At 45.1% G+C, this 16,595-nt stretch overlaps 1 protein-coding gene across 3 annotated transcripts in view; it reads left to right on the forward strand.

Annotated features, from left to right (window-relative positions):
- The window catches only part of NAV2 (neuron navigator 2), a gene marked incomplete at its 5' end in the record, with an annotated part of 768,636 nt that overhangs the window by 542,479 nt on the left and 209,562 nt on the right, over nucleotides 1-16,595 (forward strand). For 2 of the 3 annotated variants that reach the window (XM_079709585.1, XM_079709584.1), the window contains one exon: nucleotides 11,304-11,470. In XM_079709585.1, coding sequence (XP_079565711.1) covers nucleotides 11,304-11,470 — 167 coding nt within the window. Of the gene's footprint in view, nucleotides 1-3,223; nucleotides 3,293-11,303; nucleotides 11,471-16,595 lie in introns of all 3 variants that reach the window. The other variant, XM_079709583.1, reaches the window with a different exon arrangement.

A 16,595-nucleotide genomic window follows, 5' to 3' on the forward strand; every position in this document is an offset into this window, starting at 1 on the left:
CATTTTGCAGAGTGCTTATTCCCTGGATGGTAACATGCAGGGGAAGGGTTCTATGGGGGAAAAATTGGGAAATCCTCTAGGTTAAGTTGTATAGCTGTTACTGCAGGGTCTACTCAGATCCTTGAATCAGCCAATATGCATTCATTTATCCAGTTAGTGTTTGAATGCCTTCTATGTGCCCGGCACTGTCCTAGGCACTGGGGGATCAAGGGTGAATGAGATAGCCAAGGTGCCTGCTCTCTACTTTCTACTGGAGGAGGGCAGGCAAACAAAAGGGGAAGAGAAATATCCGATGGCGGTAGTACAGTAAGATAATGGGATCAGAGGGACCGGGTTGATAATTTAGGTTCGGTTGATGGGAGGCTTTCTCTGAGGACATGACACCAAAATGGAAATATGAATGCCAGGGAGCTGTCGATGTGGGTGTAGAATAGATCAGGTAGTGGGAGCAGCCGGTGCAAAGGCCCTGTGGTAGGGGTAAGCTTGGCAGCTTGGAGGAGCAGAAAGAAGGCTGGTGTGGCTGGAGTTCAGTGGGTGAAGGGGGTGTGAGGTGAAAGGCAGCCTATAAGCAAAGAGGGCTGACCGGTGGCCCCTAGAGTTCTGTAGTCCCATGGCCCTTGAAGTGAGGTCACAGTGATGGCTCTACAGGCTAAAGAGTTGATATTTCATTCTAAAGGTATCAAGCCATTGGAGAGTCTTGAGCAGGAGAGAGACTTGATTTGATTTACAGTTTTTCTGTTTGTTTTTTTAGTCACTTTTGTTCCTCTCTGGAGAATAAGACTGTGGGAGGGTCAAGAATAGAAGGAAAGACCCTAGCTAAGAGGCTTCCGTGGTCCTCTAGATGACAGCGGCTTCTATCAAGGTGGTAGAGCAAATATGGAGATGAACCAGTTCAGGATATTTTGGAGGATGAGCCAACAGAACTACAGGTAGATTGACTAACTAGAGTGAGGGAGAGAGGAATCACAGATGAAGCCTAGATTTCTGGCTTGAGTGGTTAGGAAAATGGTGGCATTTCTTGCGATAAGGAAGCTGGGGGGTTGGGGTGGGGGGAGGAACACATGTGTACTGGGAATCTTCAGAAGGCGGCATAGAAAGCATTCTCAAACTGAGCCAGAGAACTCTTCTTCTTTTTTTTTTTTTTTTGCGGTACGCGGGCCTCTCACTGTTGTGCCCTCTCCTGTTGTGGAGGACAGGCTCCGGATGCGCAGGCTCAGCGGCCATGGCTCACGGGCCCAGCCGCTCCGCGGCATGTGGGATCTTCCCGGACCAGGGCACGAACCCGTATCCCCTGCATCGGCAGGCAGACTCTCAACCACTGTGCCACCAGGGAAGCCCAGAACTCTTCTTATTTTATAGAGCATCTCATTGCATAGGGTTCCAAGGAACACGTGTTGAGAAACACTGGGCTTTTGTCACTGAGCTATGCTAGCTTGAGGCATCCATTTCCATAGTAAGCCTTTGTCTTCTCAAAAGAACCAGATGTTCCAGTCAGGACACCCATCTCCAAGTAAGAAAAAACATCCTACTATTAATAAACGCTTCACCTAGGGGGACTTCCCTGGCAGTCCAGTGGTTGAGACTGACTCTGCTCTTCTACTGCAGGGGGCAGGGGTTCCATCCTGGATGGGAAGCTAGGACCCTGCATGCCATGCGAGGGAGCCAGAAATTTTTAAAAATAAAAAATAAATGCTTTACCTAAAGACGAGCCAAACTCACTTAAGCCAGGTTTTTATATCCATTTTTTTCCAGAGTAGTTCCTGCCATCATGGCCCCCTGACCCTGCAATGTGGTGACACAAACTGGGCTCTGGAGTTGCTGTATGTCCTCATTCATCCCTTATTTGGCCCATATTGGGTTACTTTCGCAGATGATTTGTTTTATCCATTATATACTGATAGTTTCTAATTTTACTTCCAGAGGATAATCTTGTTCTCAAGGTCTAGAGATGTGATACCCCGTGCTCATGCTCTGGCTGTAAACTTAGAGTAGTAAAATCACTTCCCTGGCTTTGTTTCATTGTATTTCTATCCCCAAATTCTGACTTCGATAACCAAAGTCCCAAGGATAATGGTTCAGACCCTTGATCATTAACGTCAGATGTTGATGCAACCCCCAAATACCAGGTTTGTGTTGATCCTTCATTAGAACTCTGCCAGATACAAACATGCCTAAATACAGTACCTCTCAGGATAGCAAATACTAAAACTTGACAGCTTTTCCGTAGCGTTTGTTAATAAGAGAGTTGTGGAAGCTGAGCAAGGAAATTTGAGATATTGGCATGAAGGAATCAGAGCAACTCCTCTGTGATGGCCGCCGAATGGAGACTCACTTTTACCCTGCAGCTCTTCTCATTAATTTACGAGATGGCTGAGAACTTGATCCACATTTTACCTCATGAAATTCCTCTCCATCTGTGTCTATCTTACATATTATCAATATTTAGCTTTCTAGAAAAAATCCAAACAATTACTTTTTTTAATTCATTCACTTCTGTCTCTTCCTTCACTTCCTAAGTTTAATGACACTAACATTGTATTTCTCACCTCATATCCTTTTATGAATGTGGCATAAGATGTATGGATGCAAGAAAGATAAATATTTCTGTCTTTCATAAGGCAGTAAATAAGTTTAACCTTTTATTAAGTCCAACCATGATTCTTCATATTCATAAATTTATGGTTCAAAGCCCAGAATGTAGCAAGTTCGGAAGACTTGAAATGATCATTGCTTATACCATGGAGAGCAAAAATTCCCAAGACTAGCAAAATTTGAAAACATCTCCACATCCACCCTTGTTTAGGGTCAACTTTATGGGCTATTGAGGACACTCATCGAAAAACCACCCTGGTAGAACAAGCATGTGAAATAGAAACAACTGAATACTTTAGAAAGTTACAAAGTTTACTTGTCCGAGACCCCTGGCTTCAGTGTCATTGTGGAAGAAGGCCTTATAGTGACTGATACCAGAAAAGAGATTTGGAGTTAAGAAAAATAAAAAGAAAACCACAAAAGTTCTTAGATAATCTCGATAGCGATTTCTTCATGTTGGAAATTTATCAAATCAGACCTAGAAAGAAGGCTGCATATTGTAGAAAAAGCAGACAGAGGGAAACCCAGGGGCATTCGCATTATCACAGGACTCCTGTTATGTATTTGTGTGTCTAATGCATCTTCTCTCCCCTCACTCATCTCTTCCACTTTTTTCTTTCCTATCATGCAGTGCATCTTCCAAGGACTCATCACAAAGCAAAATCATCCGCTTCACTCTGGGTCAGAAAAAGATCTCTAGGTTAGACTTTCTCCACGTCCCGCAAAGCATGGTTTCAACCCAGCCTCTCGTTCCTTTTGTTGTGGCTGCGTTTCCTTTTGGTCCCCCTCCCCATGTCATGTTTGCAGTTTGGGAAAAACCAAACATGCTTTGGCTGATGACCCAGTGTTGGAGAGTTGAGAGTGGCCATGGGGTTGCTGAAGGGGGGGTGTGTGTGTGTGTGATCTGTAAGTGAGGTTGAGTTGTACGTATTGTTTCTGCATTTCATGGATTTTTTTTCATCTTTGATTGCTTGGACATCAAAGTCCATTCTGATTTAGAGAGGTGAGTTTGTAGGTGGTTTTCCATAGTAGTTTTATGATGAGTTTGGCTCCCTGCTCTGTCCTGATCCCACCTCACCTGCATCTCATTTATGTGTGTTATGCTTTTCGTGATTGGTGCTGTCATTAAAATTACTAATGTGGGATTGGTTTTCTCTTGAGTTTTAAAGACCTGAAGCATGAATCCAGTTGTTCAGAGGAGACAAGGCAATAAGGCAATGTGTCATTTTTGTTTCTGGGTGCTCTTGTGTACCATGTGTACCATGGACAGATCACCTCAGTTCCCTGAAAATAAAAATTAGGGCTGCTCACTAACTAACTCTCTTGACTCAGTTTGGCATCTACCGCATCCTGTCAGGACCTGTTTCAGGGTATGGCAAACGCCAGTTATATCCCTGTATCTACTCTGTTTTAAAGGTATCAAGAGCTAACTTTTATTGAATGCTTATTATGTGCCAATTTGAATACATTATCTTTTTTAATCTTCACGTCAGTATTCTTGCGGTAGGTCATGTTATTATCTCCATTTTACAGATGAGGAAACTAAAATTTAGGAAGTTCTCGGTAAGTTATCAAAGTCACACAGAAAGTGGAAAGACCAGGATTTGAGCCCAGGTAATCTAACCCCAGAACCCTCACTTTAACCACTATGTTACATCTCTCCCCACCCCCCTCCTCCTCCTTGAATTCTGGTACTTATGTGGTTGTTGAGGCTGCTTTTTAAAATCTTACGTTTCAGCCGTTCCTCCTGGCCTCTGCCTCATGTTGCCCTTGTAGCATCCTGAGCGAAACAGAGTCTCCTCCTCATTATGGCTGGTATTTCTTTTTCATTGAATTCTCATGGAAAGGTAAAGGGCTGCCCAGACTGCATTTCTCTCTGTATTCATGCAACAAATAGGTACAGAACGTCTGCTTGCTGCCCAGCGCTCTTAGGCTCCAGGTGGGTGCCTTTTCTAATCAGTTAACTTTTCTGAAAAGCTTACGCATGGGGAGGCCCAACTCAGGATCCGTCTGGCTGCAGGGAGAAGCCACAGGGCAGCTGCTTTTCTGTAGAACAAGTCAGCATGTTACCCACACTTGGTTCTGGGGCACCTACATTCATCACTGCATCTCATAGGCATGTGTCTTAGTCTGCTCAGGCTGCTACTACACATCACCATAGACTGAGTGACTTAATGGAGATTTATTTCTCACAGTTCTGGAGGCTGGGAAGTCCAAGGTCAGGGTGCCAACATGGTCGTGTTCTGGTGAGAGCCCTCTTCCCATTTTCCACATGGCTGTGTTCTTCCTGTGTCCTCACATGGTAGAGAGCAGAGAGAAAGCAAGCTCTCCCGTCTCTGTCTCTTCTTCCAAGGCACTAACCCCATCACAAGGGCTCCACTTTCATGACCTCATTACCTCCCAGAGACCCCATCTCCAGATACCATCACACTGGGATGACAACATATGTATTGGGGGAGCAGGGGACACAAACATGAGTCCATAGCACCCTGCTAGAGAGTGACTGCTTCCCCAACAGCACGAGGCCCAAGTCAGATAGACAGCCTCCCCCTACCACTGCACTGGTAACCTGGGATCCCATTTTTTTTTTTTTTTTTTTTTTTTTTGAGTGTCATGCAAAGTCCATACACAGGAAAGGAAGCGGGTGGGGAGCTTGGAGGAAACCTGAAATCTAGTGTTTGTTCCCCCGATGTGCTTACTTCTGGAAGAGAGAGAAAACAGGAACTAGCTGGGAAAGAATCTAATTGGAAGCACATGCCCATCCCGTGAATGATCTATTATTATCAGTCCCAAATGATGGAAGGAGGTGGAGTGGGGTTGTGGGGGAGGAAGAGAGGAAGAACTGAAGAATGAGGGCGTGTCTGGTGCTGGGCACAGGGCTTCCAAGTTGACCGAAGCCAAGGTCTGGCTTTCCATCAGGGTCCTATCCCTCACCTAGAGTTTCTTTTGGATGCATTTTGTTTCTGACGAGCCTGACAAAGGATGGTCTTCATTTTATTATTCGTCTAACACGCCTTGCCTTCTGCTCCCCCCACTTCCCCGCCCCTAGACTTGAGCACAATCTTGATACACATTTTAGCTGATCAGGCACCACCAGGGGTAAGTAGTAAAGTCTGGTTGCCAAAAGAAACAGCGCTTCCTGCCCCTCTGGCTGAGTAGGATACCTCTCCCAGAGCTTTGGAAATAGGTCTCTTGTTCAGGTGCAAACATTGATCGAACACCGGCCAGAGCCAAACACCTAGATAGGCACCAAGGGTGTTGAGCAGGGTGGGAAGCCTCATCTTGAATCTACGGGGAAGGGGCTTATGGAGGGAACTGGTACAGGGCTGAAGGATTTCCATGAATTTCCACCTTTGACCACTGTATTGCCTCTTGGCATCCCTGGTGAGCCTCAGGTATTTAAGCTTATTCTACCTGTGGGAGGCATTGAAGCATGGTGACAAAGAGTGCAGCTTTGCAGTCAAACCTAACAAAGCCCATTTTCACCACTTACTATGTTACCTGGGCCAATTATTTAATCTCCATGAGCCTGTGTTTCCTTATTGGTAAAATGGGGTAGTCCTGCCTCACTCACAGTGCTATGTGGACTCAATAAAGTCATTTCCAGTCCTTTGCAACCTGGCATGTAATCAGTGCACCATAACTAGCTGATAGGGCGATGTTGGTGGTTTGGGTTGATCTGCGCCAGCTCTAGCGAGTCTCACAGAGTCGATCTCTATGCAACCATCTCGTGGAGAAGAATCAGCGTGGCTAGTAGTTCAGCCGTCTCTGCCCAGCTGCTGAAAAGCAGATGCCGTGGAGATGAGAGGTTTAGCATTTAATCATCTTGTCTAGCAAAAGCATCTCCAATTATGACCTCCAGCCCCCCACCCCCAAGGTCCTGAGCATGTGCACACAAGCTGCCATCTTTCCTGGGAGGGCCATCTTCTGCTCCCAGCCTTTGAAGTGGTTTGGGGGAGAAGAACGGCTTTCTTCCCATCAGCACGTACAACGCGTGGAGCCGGGATGCACGCACAGGTTATGTGCCAGGAACGACAGTCTTACCATCCTGCCTGCTCGGCTGTGCACATGTTAGGGAAATTGACCATAGCTCCCGTAGCAGCAGGATTTTCCTTCTGCCTCTTTGTTACACCTCTTCCCTTAAACTTCATTTGTTAGGAAAGCAACGTGTGTGTGTTTCGGAGAACACATCTGTGTCCTCTCATTTTGTAACTGTTGTTTGGACATGGGATGATCCTGGGAAGTAGAGTCCCTCTTGCAAAGGGGCCATTGAAACCTTCTGGCGCTCTGGATGATGCAGGGTGTAGGTGATTCGAGGTTGACTTGCTGCCCTCTCCTCTCCCTGCTTTTTCTTGATGAGGCAGGCATCGCTGGGCAGCAGCTGTTGTGGTATCTGCAGCTGTTCCATATGAGCACGACCCAGCTCTGCAGCAGAATGAAGCTGATGGACAGACAGCAGCTACTTGCAGGCTGGGGCTTGAGAGAAGTTCTCCTGATGCCCAAGGATGTTAATAATAATGAACTTCAGAATGTTAGCCAGGGGCCTGTGTGACTGTGAACTGGAAGCTACTCTGCTTTTCAACTCTAGCTCTGTTCTCAGCTTCCCTAATGAATGCCTCCTTGCTGGAGGACAGGACCAAGTCCAAGGTTCATAGTGTGACACTGAGGGCTGCCCCCGCCTGGTTTTCCAGCCTCATTTCCTCCCACGCTGTCCCCAAGCCCCAGCACACACTGGCCCTTTCTTTCTTCAGTGCTTTTTTTTTTTTTTTTTTTACGACTTCCCTCTGCATGACACCTCTGCCCCCTACCTTCTTGCCCTCCACTCATATTCTCATTCCACATGCCACATCTTGCTCTGGGGTTGCTTTTGTTTGGAACCTTCCCTGACCACTCCAACAACTTCCGAGGTCATTATTTCTCTTCTTTGAATTACTTCTGACCTTTCATATTCTTGTATCAATGCGTATGTAATTGAGATGTCAGCTAGGGTCAGTCAGCCCCTTAAGGTCTAGATAAGATTGAACTAGAACCCTGTGATAATCTTTTTGGGCCACCATGATAAAACACCACAGGCTGGGTGACTTACAAGCAACAGAAATTTATTGCTCACAGTTCTGGAGGCTGGAAGTCCAAGATCAAGGTGCCAGCCTGGTCGGATTCTGGTGAGGGCCCTCTTCCAGGTTGTGGACTGCTGACTTCTCGCTGTGTCCTCACGTGGTGGAAGAGGCAAGCTTGCCTTCTGGATCCTCGTTTATAAGGGCACTAATCTCACTCATGAGGGCTCTATCTAATGACCTAATCACCTCTCAAAGGCCCCACCTCCTAATAACATCACATTGGGCATTACAATCTCAACATATGAATTGGGGTAAGGAAGGACTCAGAAACACAGACATAGCACATCCCTGCTTCAGTTTGTGAAGTCCAGTGCCCTCAGCTGGATTGCTCAGGTATCTTAGGATCTTGTGGTCACCTTTGGCTTTGAAATCCTGTATTCACAATTCAGTCTGAATTAATTCAGTTTGTGGATTGACTCATCATCCCAAGGGATGTTCTGGTTCCCTCCTGGGTGGATCCAAACGAAGCTTTTTTACCTTACTTCCCATCCATCACACATTCATTCATGGCCTTTGTTTGTGAGGCAGACTGCTGAAAATTTCAGAGGGATGGAGGAAGCTTGCTTTGGAGCAAGCAACTGTCCAACCCCATCTACCACAGAACCCAAGTTTTAAAGCACAGTATTCACATAGATTCCTTCTGACACGTGGAAGAAGTTACTTGGTCTCCGTCCAGTTTTCCCATTTGGTCAAGTTAAGGGAGCTGTCCTCACTAGGGTGTAATGGTGATGAGGTAGAGGGTGACATGAGTTGGCTTGAGCTTTATGGTGGCTTTTGATGGCTCGGCATGTGCCAACCATCCCTTATTGTCATGTCAGCTGCCCTCAAGGCCTTCGAGACCTCTTCCATGTCTCAGAAAACTTGGTACAACCTGTAGCCATTTGAAGGATGGGTCACTCCCATCAAAGTGGCACCTCTAGGTTCTGACTCAAGGAAGAGGATCTGATGGTGACCACCCCTGGGAAACCAGAGCCATCTCAGTTAATCCAAGACTGGGGATGTTTCAGTCTGGGCCCCACAGATGGCTCAGAGGTACCCCAAGTGTAAGGTCTTCATCACAGATGCTTGGATGAAGCAGTTTCTTCGTCACAGATGTTTAGATGAAGCAGTTTCTCTCCTCGAATGTTCCTTAGGGAGATGATGAATCCTGTCTGCCAAAACCTGTCTTGCCTCTTTGGAAATGTTGATCTCCAGCTCTTGTGTGTTGATTTTTGTCCAGCTCTCTATTGCTGCTTTAACCTAGATCTGCCTGATTCCTTCCTTATTTGTCTGGTTCTTTTTTCTACCATAGCATGTTTTCTATATGACAATGTCCAATTCCTTTATGAATCTGTGCTCAGCAGAGAGAATGATAAGGGGAACGAGCATGCATTGAGTACTTACAACAGGCTGGACCTTAAGTCCCATTCCAAGTTTACAGCTATCCCATTGGGTACTTTACTGTTATTCCAAAGTGACACATACGGAATGTGAATCTCAGATCATAAGACTGGCCCAATGTCATGTCCATATTTGTATGGAAAAAGCTCATATTTTACCCATTGTACCACACTGCCTCACAGAGGACCAAATTGCCTACCTCATTCAAGGTTGTGGCCATTCCATCCAATACTTTGATTTCTTGCCTCTATAAAGGCCCTGTGCTGCTCTGAAAAATCTGTGGTCCAGTCCCAGGTGAGGGCAGTGGGGCCTCCCAAGCATCTTTTCCCTCGTTGCTTTTTGCTTCCCTGTTCTTTGCCACGGGAGTAGAATACTGTCACCTGTGTTACCCTGCACCACTTAAAACTGTTGCTGTGACATCATCTTGGAACATGTCCATAATCCTTTTGCAGGCCTATCTGCGGGCATACAGACTCCTGCAGAGTCCAGCCCTGAGGAGCCCCACGCCTGCACTTGCAGCAGCTCTGCCATTGGCCGGGAGCCCTCGGATAACACTGTCCATCTTGGAGGGCTTTCAGGGTGCTGTTTGCATTGGAAGCAGAACTGGGAGGTACCAAGATCCCATTGCTGGACCTCCTTGATCAGTTGACCTGGCCACCTCTGGTCCGCAAACACAGGCACTGGCACTGCTGGTTTTGCACCCCACTCTGTGCCTGTCTTCATGGGGTGAATATCTTCACTAAACAAGATGGGGTACATTAACAGAGGGGCAAATCCTCCTAATGCAGTGGGAAGTGAGGCCTTCCCTCTGCCACTTTTGGGAGGAAGAACTCACCCCCTTCCTTCTCTTCTAGCTCCCAGTTAAGGAACTGGGCCAGCTTCTTCTTAACTCTATAAATCTTACAGTCCTCTCACACCAGCTCATGTTCTCTGTATACTCTACCGCCATTTTTTTCTTGCTCAGCCAACAAGAAAAAGTTTGAAGCATATGCCTGCTTCTATCTAAAATGCTTCCAGACTGCAGACTTCTTTGGTGCTTAGAGATTTGTGTGGGAAGAGAAGGCTGAAAGCTTTATGAGTTGAAAATTCAGACTTATCGCTAGATCTAATGCTGGTCAGCTGAGGTTCCAGTGGCTTTTCAACACTGCTAAGTGGGTTTTAGCTGAAAGATATAACTAAATATTTCATCATTTATTCATCTTTCAACTTTAATGATTGGAAAGAGTCTGCTTAGTAGTCCCTGAACCAAAATTCGGATTTGCGGAGTCATAGCCTTAACTCTTTGGGGAGTGGGCCACAATATCTTTAGACACATTACCAAAGATTAGTCTGCTGACTTTATTTCCCAAACCACCCAAAAATGAAGTGTTTTATTTAAAGGGAAAGTGTGTGTTTGTCTTTAGGCTAACAGATTCCTGCTCATTTTACAGAAAGAATGTACGATTTTATCCATCTACTGTGCAGAGAAGCTGAGCTTCAGACTCAGAGTAATGTCTATGGAGACAGGTTGTCAGATGTTGAAGGAAAATGTATGTCTGAACAAATGTTTCCATCCAGTCCATAATTTTTCATTGCAGATGAGTTGGGTTCTGAGGTAGCAGTTTCCTTTCTGACCATCATAAATTATATCTTTTTCTTGATACTTACATCCCTAGATTATGGCAAAAACCATTTTCAGTATCTGTCAAAAGAGATGCACACACAAGTTTAACAGTTTAGAGTCTTAACAGGCCTTTATGTTCTACCCTAGATAGAATTAGAGATGACATGGTTTGGCCCTATTGAAAAGTAAAATTACTCATCCAAGAGAAAAAGTAAGATGAGCTTTGTAATTTTTTTGGCCATGCTGTGTGGCTTGTGGGATCTCAGTTCTCTGACTAGGGATTGAACCTGGGCCACAGCGGTGAAAGCCCAGGATCCTAACCACTATTACACCAGGGAACTCCCCAGCTTTGTATTTCTAATCAGCAGACATATTCATATATTTCTCTCTGTGTTCAAAGGAAAACTACTCACACTTGGCTTTTGGACTTTACTGGGGTCATTACTAGCCTAGATGTTTGTGGTGGTTCCAGTAAGTCCTTGGACTGGCAAACTGCCACCGACCTGATGTCTTGAATGGTTTCTTTTACCTCCTGCATGACTGCAGTACCTTCTGAGGCACTGCTGTTCTCCTGAGACTGAAGCCATTACTCTGTTGCTTTTGCATTTTAGACTTCCAGGTCCTACCGCGAGGGTATCCGCTGCAGGCAGCGAGGCCAAAACACGCGGAGGGTCAGCCACTGCTAACAACCGACGGAGCCAGAGCTTTAACAACTATGACAAGTCCAAACCGGTCACCTCCCCACTCCCACCCCCACCAGCAAGCAGCCATGAGAAAGGTAAGCCACCTTCTTGGGGGTCCTTTCTGGCATCTTCCTTTATAGCAGATCCAGTTCTATTGGGTGAGTGTGGGGTGGCAAACAGTGATGGGAACGGGTCACAAGGATGTGCTTGGCTGGCAGGAACTTTGTTAGAAGAGGTATTAATAAGGTGGGGAAAATATTACATATTCACAGTTGCCAGCAGGAATAGCTGTGTTTGTCTGGGTGGAGCCCAGAAGACACATAGAAGCAATATAGCATTTGCAATTTGAAAACGTTCATAGAACATTCTCTATATAGGAGGTGGTTTTCTAGAAATGCAAGCTGTTTGGGGCATGCATTTTGTGAGCCGATAAGGTTTTTACCCATCAGAAGTGATGTGAGGGAAGTTAGAAACAAGGAGGGTTTTCACCCTTTGAAAATGTCCGAATTGTGGGTTGGCTAAATGAATATCTTGGCTACACATAAAGAGTAGGCAGCATTCCTCTTGGTGTTCTGATAATGTAGCTCTTACCAAAAAAGGATATGATTTTTTACTATGCATAGTACTGAGCTTTTAGGTTGGGGGGGAAATGTAAGTAGCCCTGTGGGGACTCTTGCACAGAAGGTAGTAAAACAAACCTTTGCTTGCTGCAGTCTGTATCTCATGAGACAATGGAGAAATAGGGAAGTTGAAACCGCTCAGAAGATTCTTCAATAATAGACAGAGCCCTCCCTTATTCCTCCCAGGCAAAGTGGTCTAGACTTCTTAGAGGAGCATGCCCAGGTCCCTTGGAAGCATTTCCTGCCTGGTAGTGTGGAAGCTTCCTAGGGCTTGTCCTGGAAGTGCCCCCTCCTCCCCTGGGACCCAGGAGACACCCCCGCCCACCCCCCGCCAAGTGCTCCAGGGGACTGGGCAGCTCTCCCACCGTGAGCGAGATCAGAACCTCCCTGCCCGCACCCCTCCATCCCAGGATAACTTAATCCAATGGAGCTGGGCTTCCCCCACACCCACTCCCACCTGGAACACTGGAGGAAATATGAAGGAAATCTGTGTAAGGCTGACATATATATGGCAGAAGTTTTCTCTGACAAGGCATGGGGAACTCTGCACCTAGCACTACAGCTATAACCAGAATGTCTCAACCGGTCATGACTCTGATCCAGCCTTTGGCGTCTGCCTCAAGCAGACCATTTTTCTTCTTCTTTTCTTTTTCCACCTCCCTCCTCTCTCCTCCTTTCCTTTTCTTTACCGTACCCGTGTATTCTTGTTAAAAAGGTGTGTTTAAATTACAAAAATAATGAATGCTTGTAAAATGGTGTAAGTTTCTGTCAAATAAAAGTTCTCCTCTATATGCTCCCTGAAGCATACCACTATAAACCATTCTATGCATATCCTTCCAGATACGTTTATGGATATATACATGATATAGAAAAGAGCTAAATTTTGTTGAGTACCTACTGTGTGCCTCATTGAATTCGCCCAAAGTGTGTTGTTACCCCCATTTATAAAGGATGAAACAAAGGTTAAGAGAGGTTAAGTAGTTGCCGAGGTCACACCAGAAACAGTGAGAAATGGAGTTGGAACTGAACCGAGGCACTTTGGTTCCAGAACCACAATTAATACTGTGCTTTTCCTGGAAGTGGAAAAGAAATGCTTGAAACCCTGCCACTGAGAGCTGGTTAGAGATGTGCAGGTTGAGGGAGCAGGGAGAGAGGAGAAGGTGTTTGAGAAGCCTGCCCTTGTCCCATAGTCCTTTGGGGAGAATAGACGTAAAACAGTCTGAAGGACGGGTATGAGGTCAATGCCTAAAAAATTGAGAAAATAAAAGGTTCCCCGTGGAGGGAACATATGTGGGAGGGTGCAGGGTTGGTGGCTGGACCTGTGTCCCAGAGCCCACACAGACATAGGGCCACTCAGGCAGCCCAGCCAGGGGCTCCCCACTGGCACTGGGGCAGCCACCAATCTGCCTCTATCCTGGGCAGGGGTTGCCCCTTGTGCCTCAAGCAGACAGCCGGGAGGCCTCCTGAAGGACGGTGGCTGTGAATGCTAATAGAGGCATTGTCCCAGGGAAAAACTCCAGTGTCAGAAGGAAAGGAAATCATACTTACTTGTTGAGCATGTAACATCTGCTAGGGACTTTGATTTTCACTATGTTATACTTGATCTTCAGAAGCATTCCATGAGGTCAATATTACCCCAGTTTTACAGGTAAAGAAGATGAGGCTAAATGAGATTTAGTAACTTGCCCTCCCTGTTAGTTGAGTGCTAGAATTCATATCCAGGTCCGACTCCCAGCTTTTTTTTTTTTTTTGCGGTACACGGGCCTCTCACTGTTGTGGCCTCTCCCGTTGCGGAGCACAGGCTCCGGACGTGCAGGCCCAGCGGCCACGGCTCACGGGCCCAGCCGCTCCGCGGCATGTGGGATCTTCCCAGACCGGGGCACGAACCCGTGTCCCCTGCATCGGCAGGCGGACTCTCAACCACTGCGCCACCAGGGAAGCCCCGACTCCCAGCTTTGAACTCTGGTTCTGTCCTGTCCCCTGGGATGTCTGTGAGGAGTGTCAAGTGAGGGGATATGTATAAGAATGTTGTGTGAGCTATGATGCGCTCAAAATCCTGCAAGGATTTACAGTGATAAAAATTACTGATGGAGGTTCAGGTGCATGGGAGGTGCGTTTATTATCCCTCTCCTATCCTGGGGAGCTGAGGTAAAGCAAGGTTGGGGCAGACCTAGATTTTATTTATTTATTTATTTTGGCAGAGCCACGTGGCTTGTGGGATCTTAGTTGCCCGATCAGGGATGGAACCCGGGCCCTGGCAGTGAAAGCGCTGGCTCCTAACCACGGGACCGCCAGGGAATTCCCAGGCCTCTGGTATTTTTTACTAATACTTTTCCACCATCCTGAAGTAACGGGGTCATGTGATTTTCCCTTCAGAGACTGGTTATTTCCTCCTCCTTTCTTCATGTTCCCTGTGTTCTCCCTTGAATCTGACCTCGATTGCAGACTGAGGTAGGCAGCTTGCATGCAAAATATAGTTTATGGGGACGGAACAGAAATAACTCAGCCACCTGGCCATGTAAAAGACACAACAGGTACTTGGGTGCATAAGATATCATCCTTTACCTGGAGAAGTCTTGGAGAGAGAAACTCTTTGAGCAGATGAATTGCAATTCAGTGTGGTTGGTGCTATAGTTGAGGTGTGGACTGCTTTCCCATGAGGTCAAGTCCGTGATAGAATCTCATTACCTGTCCTCCCCCGAAGCTTTCTTGTGAGTCAGTCAGACTCAGACTGCATTGTGCTCTGGCATTTCATTCTCAGGTGAACCAATTCATAGGCTTTTCTATGTGATCCATTGACCCTAGAATTCCAGTCCTAGGAATTGATCTAATCACATCAGTAAGTTCAATGAGAAATTCATTATTCTGTCAATAAATGACAAAAATATTTCAACACGTAGGCCCAATTTTTTAAAAGGATTAAGAGGAATAAAAGGAGATTGTAAGAGGCAACTTTTCAAAAACCCCAAAGCACTTTATACTTTGTGGGGAAACACTAAAGCATTCCTCTTAAAATCACACCCAAAGAAACAAGTCCCCTTTTGTCATCATCACTGAATTTAGTTCTGATTATACTGGGCAATCAACTGAGATGTAAAGCAGAAGAAAACTAACAGGTAGTACTTCAGAGCTAGAAAAAAACCTCAGGACTCACACAATTCATTACGTTGTTCCATAAAGTGACCAAGTACATAGGTGATACACAAAACCCAGAAAGAAATGTTCTGTACAGCAACATGACCCGTTAGTTTTCCTAGAAATTCAGATTTCAGACTTTGTAGGTTTGGAGGAAAGTCTGCAGAGCCTTAGCCTTTAGGAAAACCTGCTAGTTGTTTGTTGTATTATTATCGCTGCCATGGTTTAGGTCTGCATTTGGATTCGCAATCCTGCAGGCAACAACCGTGCAGGGCCCTGCCTGGCCTGCAGGATGTGTCAGCAGGATCGGCTGCGAAACATCTGTTAAGGAATGGCCAGGACGCGCGGCGGCCCTCCACTTCCTCTGTTGGCTCCGAGTGGCTCTAGGGCTCCAGGCCAGAATCACAGATTTTCAGGGGAGAGGAAATAGCTGTTCTTTTTCAACATTTGTGACATGATCTGTTTTCTCTTCCTTCCATTCCCTCACTTACATCCTCTGAACAGGTTAACACTGCCAGAAATCTAATACAGGTCTAAAGTATTTAGTCCATCATACAAATTTGGAATGTTTAGTATTCCTAGACTGAATTCTGTGCATGTGGAGGATGTTCTTTTCTGAATAATAAGGTTTTCTTCGTTTTGTAGAAAGCATATCTTTACTATATTTTCAATACAAAAAGAATTATATGAAAGTATTTGAACGACACAAATTTATTAAAAGAAAAAGAACCCTATAGAATCCCACCTCTCAGACACAGCCACTGTTAGCCACTTAGTTTATATTCTTTTATATTATTTTCATGCATATACTGTCACATTTTTTGTTTGTTTTTTTAAAGTGCTTTTAATATTTCCTTTTTTTAAATCAAAGTATAGTTGATTTATATACTATAACATTTTGATAACTTTTTCCTAATGTTTACTGTTTGGCAGGAACTATTTGAAGTGCTTTATTAGTAATATTTAATTTTTACAGGAGCCTTCTACATATACACAGTCTCACACACACGTATATGACATTTTAAGTCTTATAAATAAAATCAACAAATCGTGGACAGCCCTTTTTATAGGTCATTCTCTCTTCATAAAATAGTTGCATAGTACTTCATAGTATGAATTTACCTTAATATTTTTAATCACTTTCATTTAGGTTGCTTCTAATTTTTTGATATTATAAATAGTACTGAGATTAACATCCTGGTAGGTCTTTTTTGCATGTATACAACCATTTCAGTGGAATTACTGCATTGAAGAATTATGCACATTTTACAGTTGTTTTAACAGTGCCAAATTTTGCTCCCCAAAGTTTATCCCTGTTTATAATTCCCAGCAACAATGTGTGAGAAGGCTAGTTTCTCTGCACACTTGACACTTTTATTTTCATTCTCTTGGGCAAAAAATACCTTGTCTTAGAAATGAAGCAAATTATTTTAAGAAGCTGAAATAACAAGATCATTTGCTAAAA

The sequence above is a fragment of the Hyperoodon ampullatus genome (assembly GCF_949752795.1).
Source record: "Hyperoodon ampullatus genome assembly, chromosome: 7".
NCBI lineage: Eukaryota > Metazoa > Chordata > Mammalia > Artiodactyla > Ziphiidae > Hyperoodon > Hyperoodon ampullatus.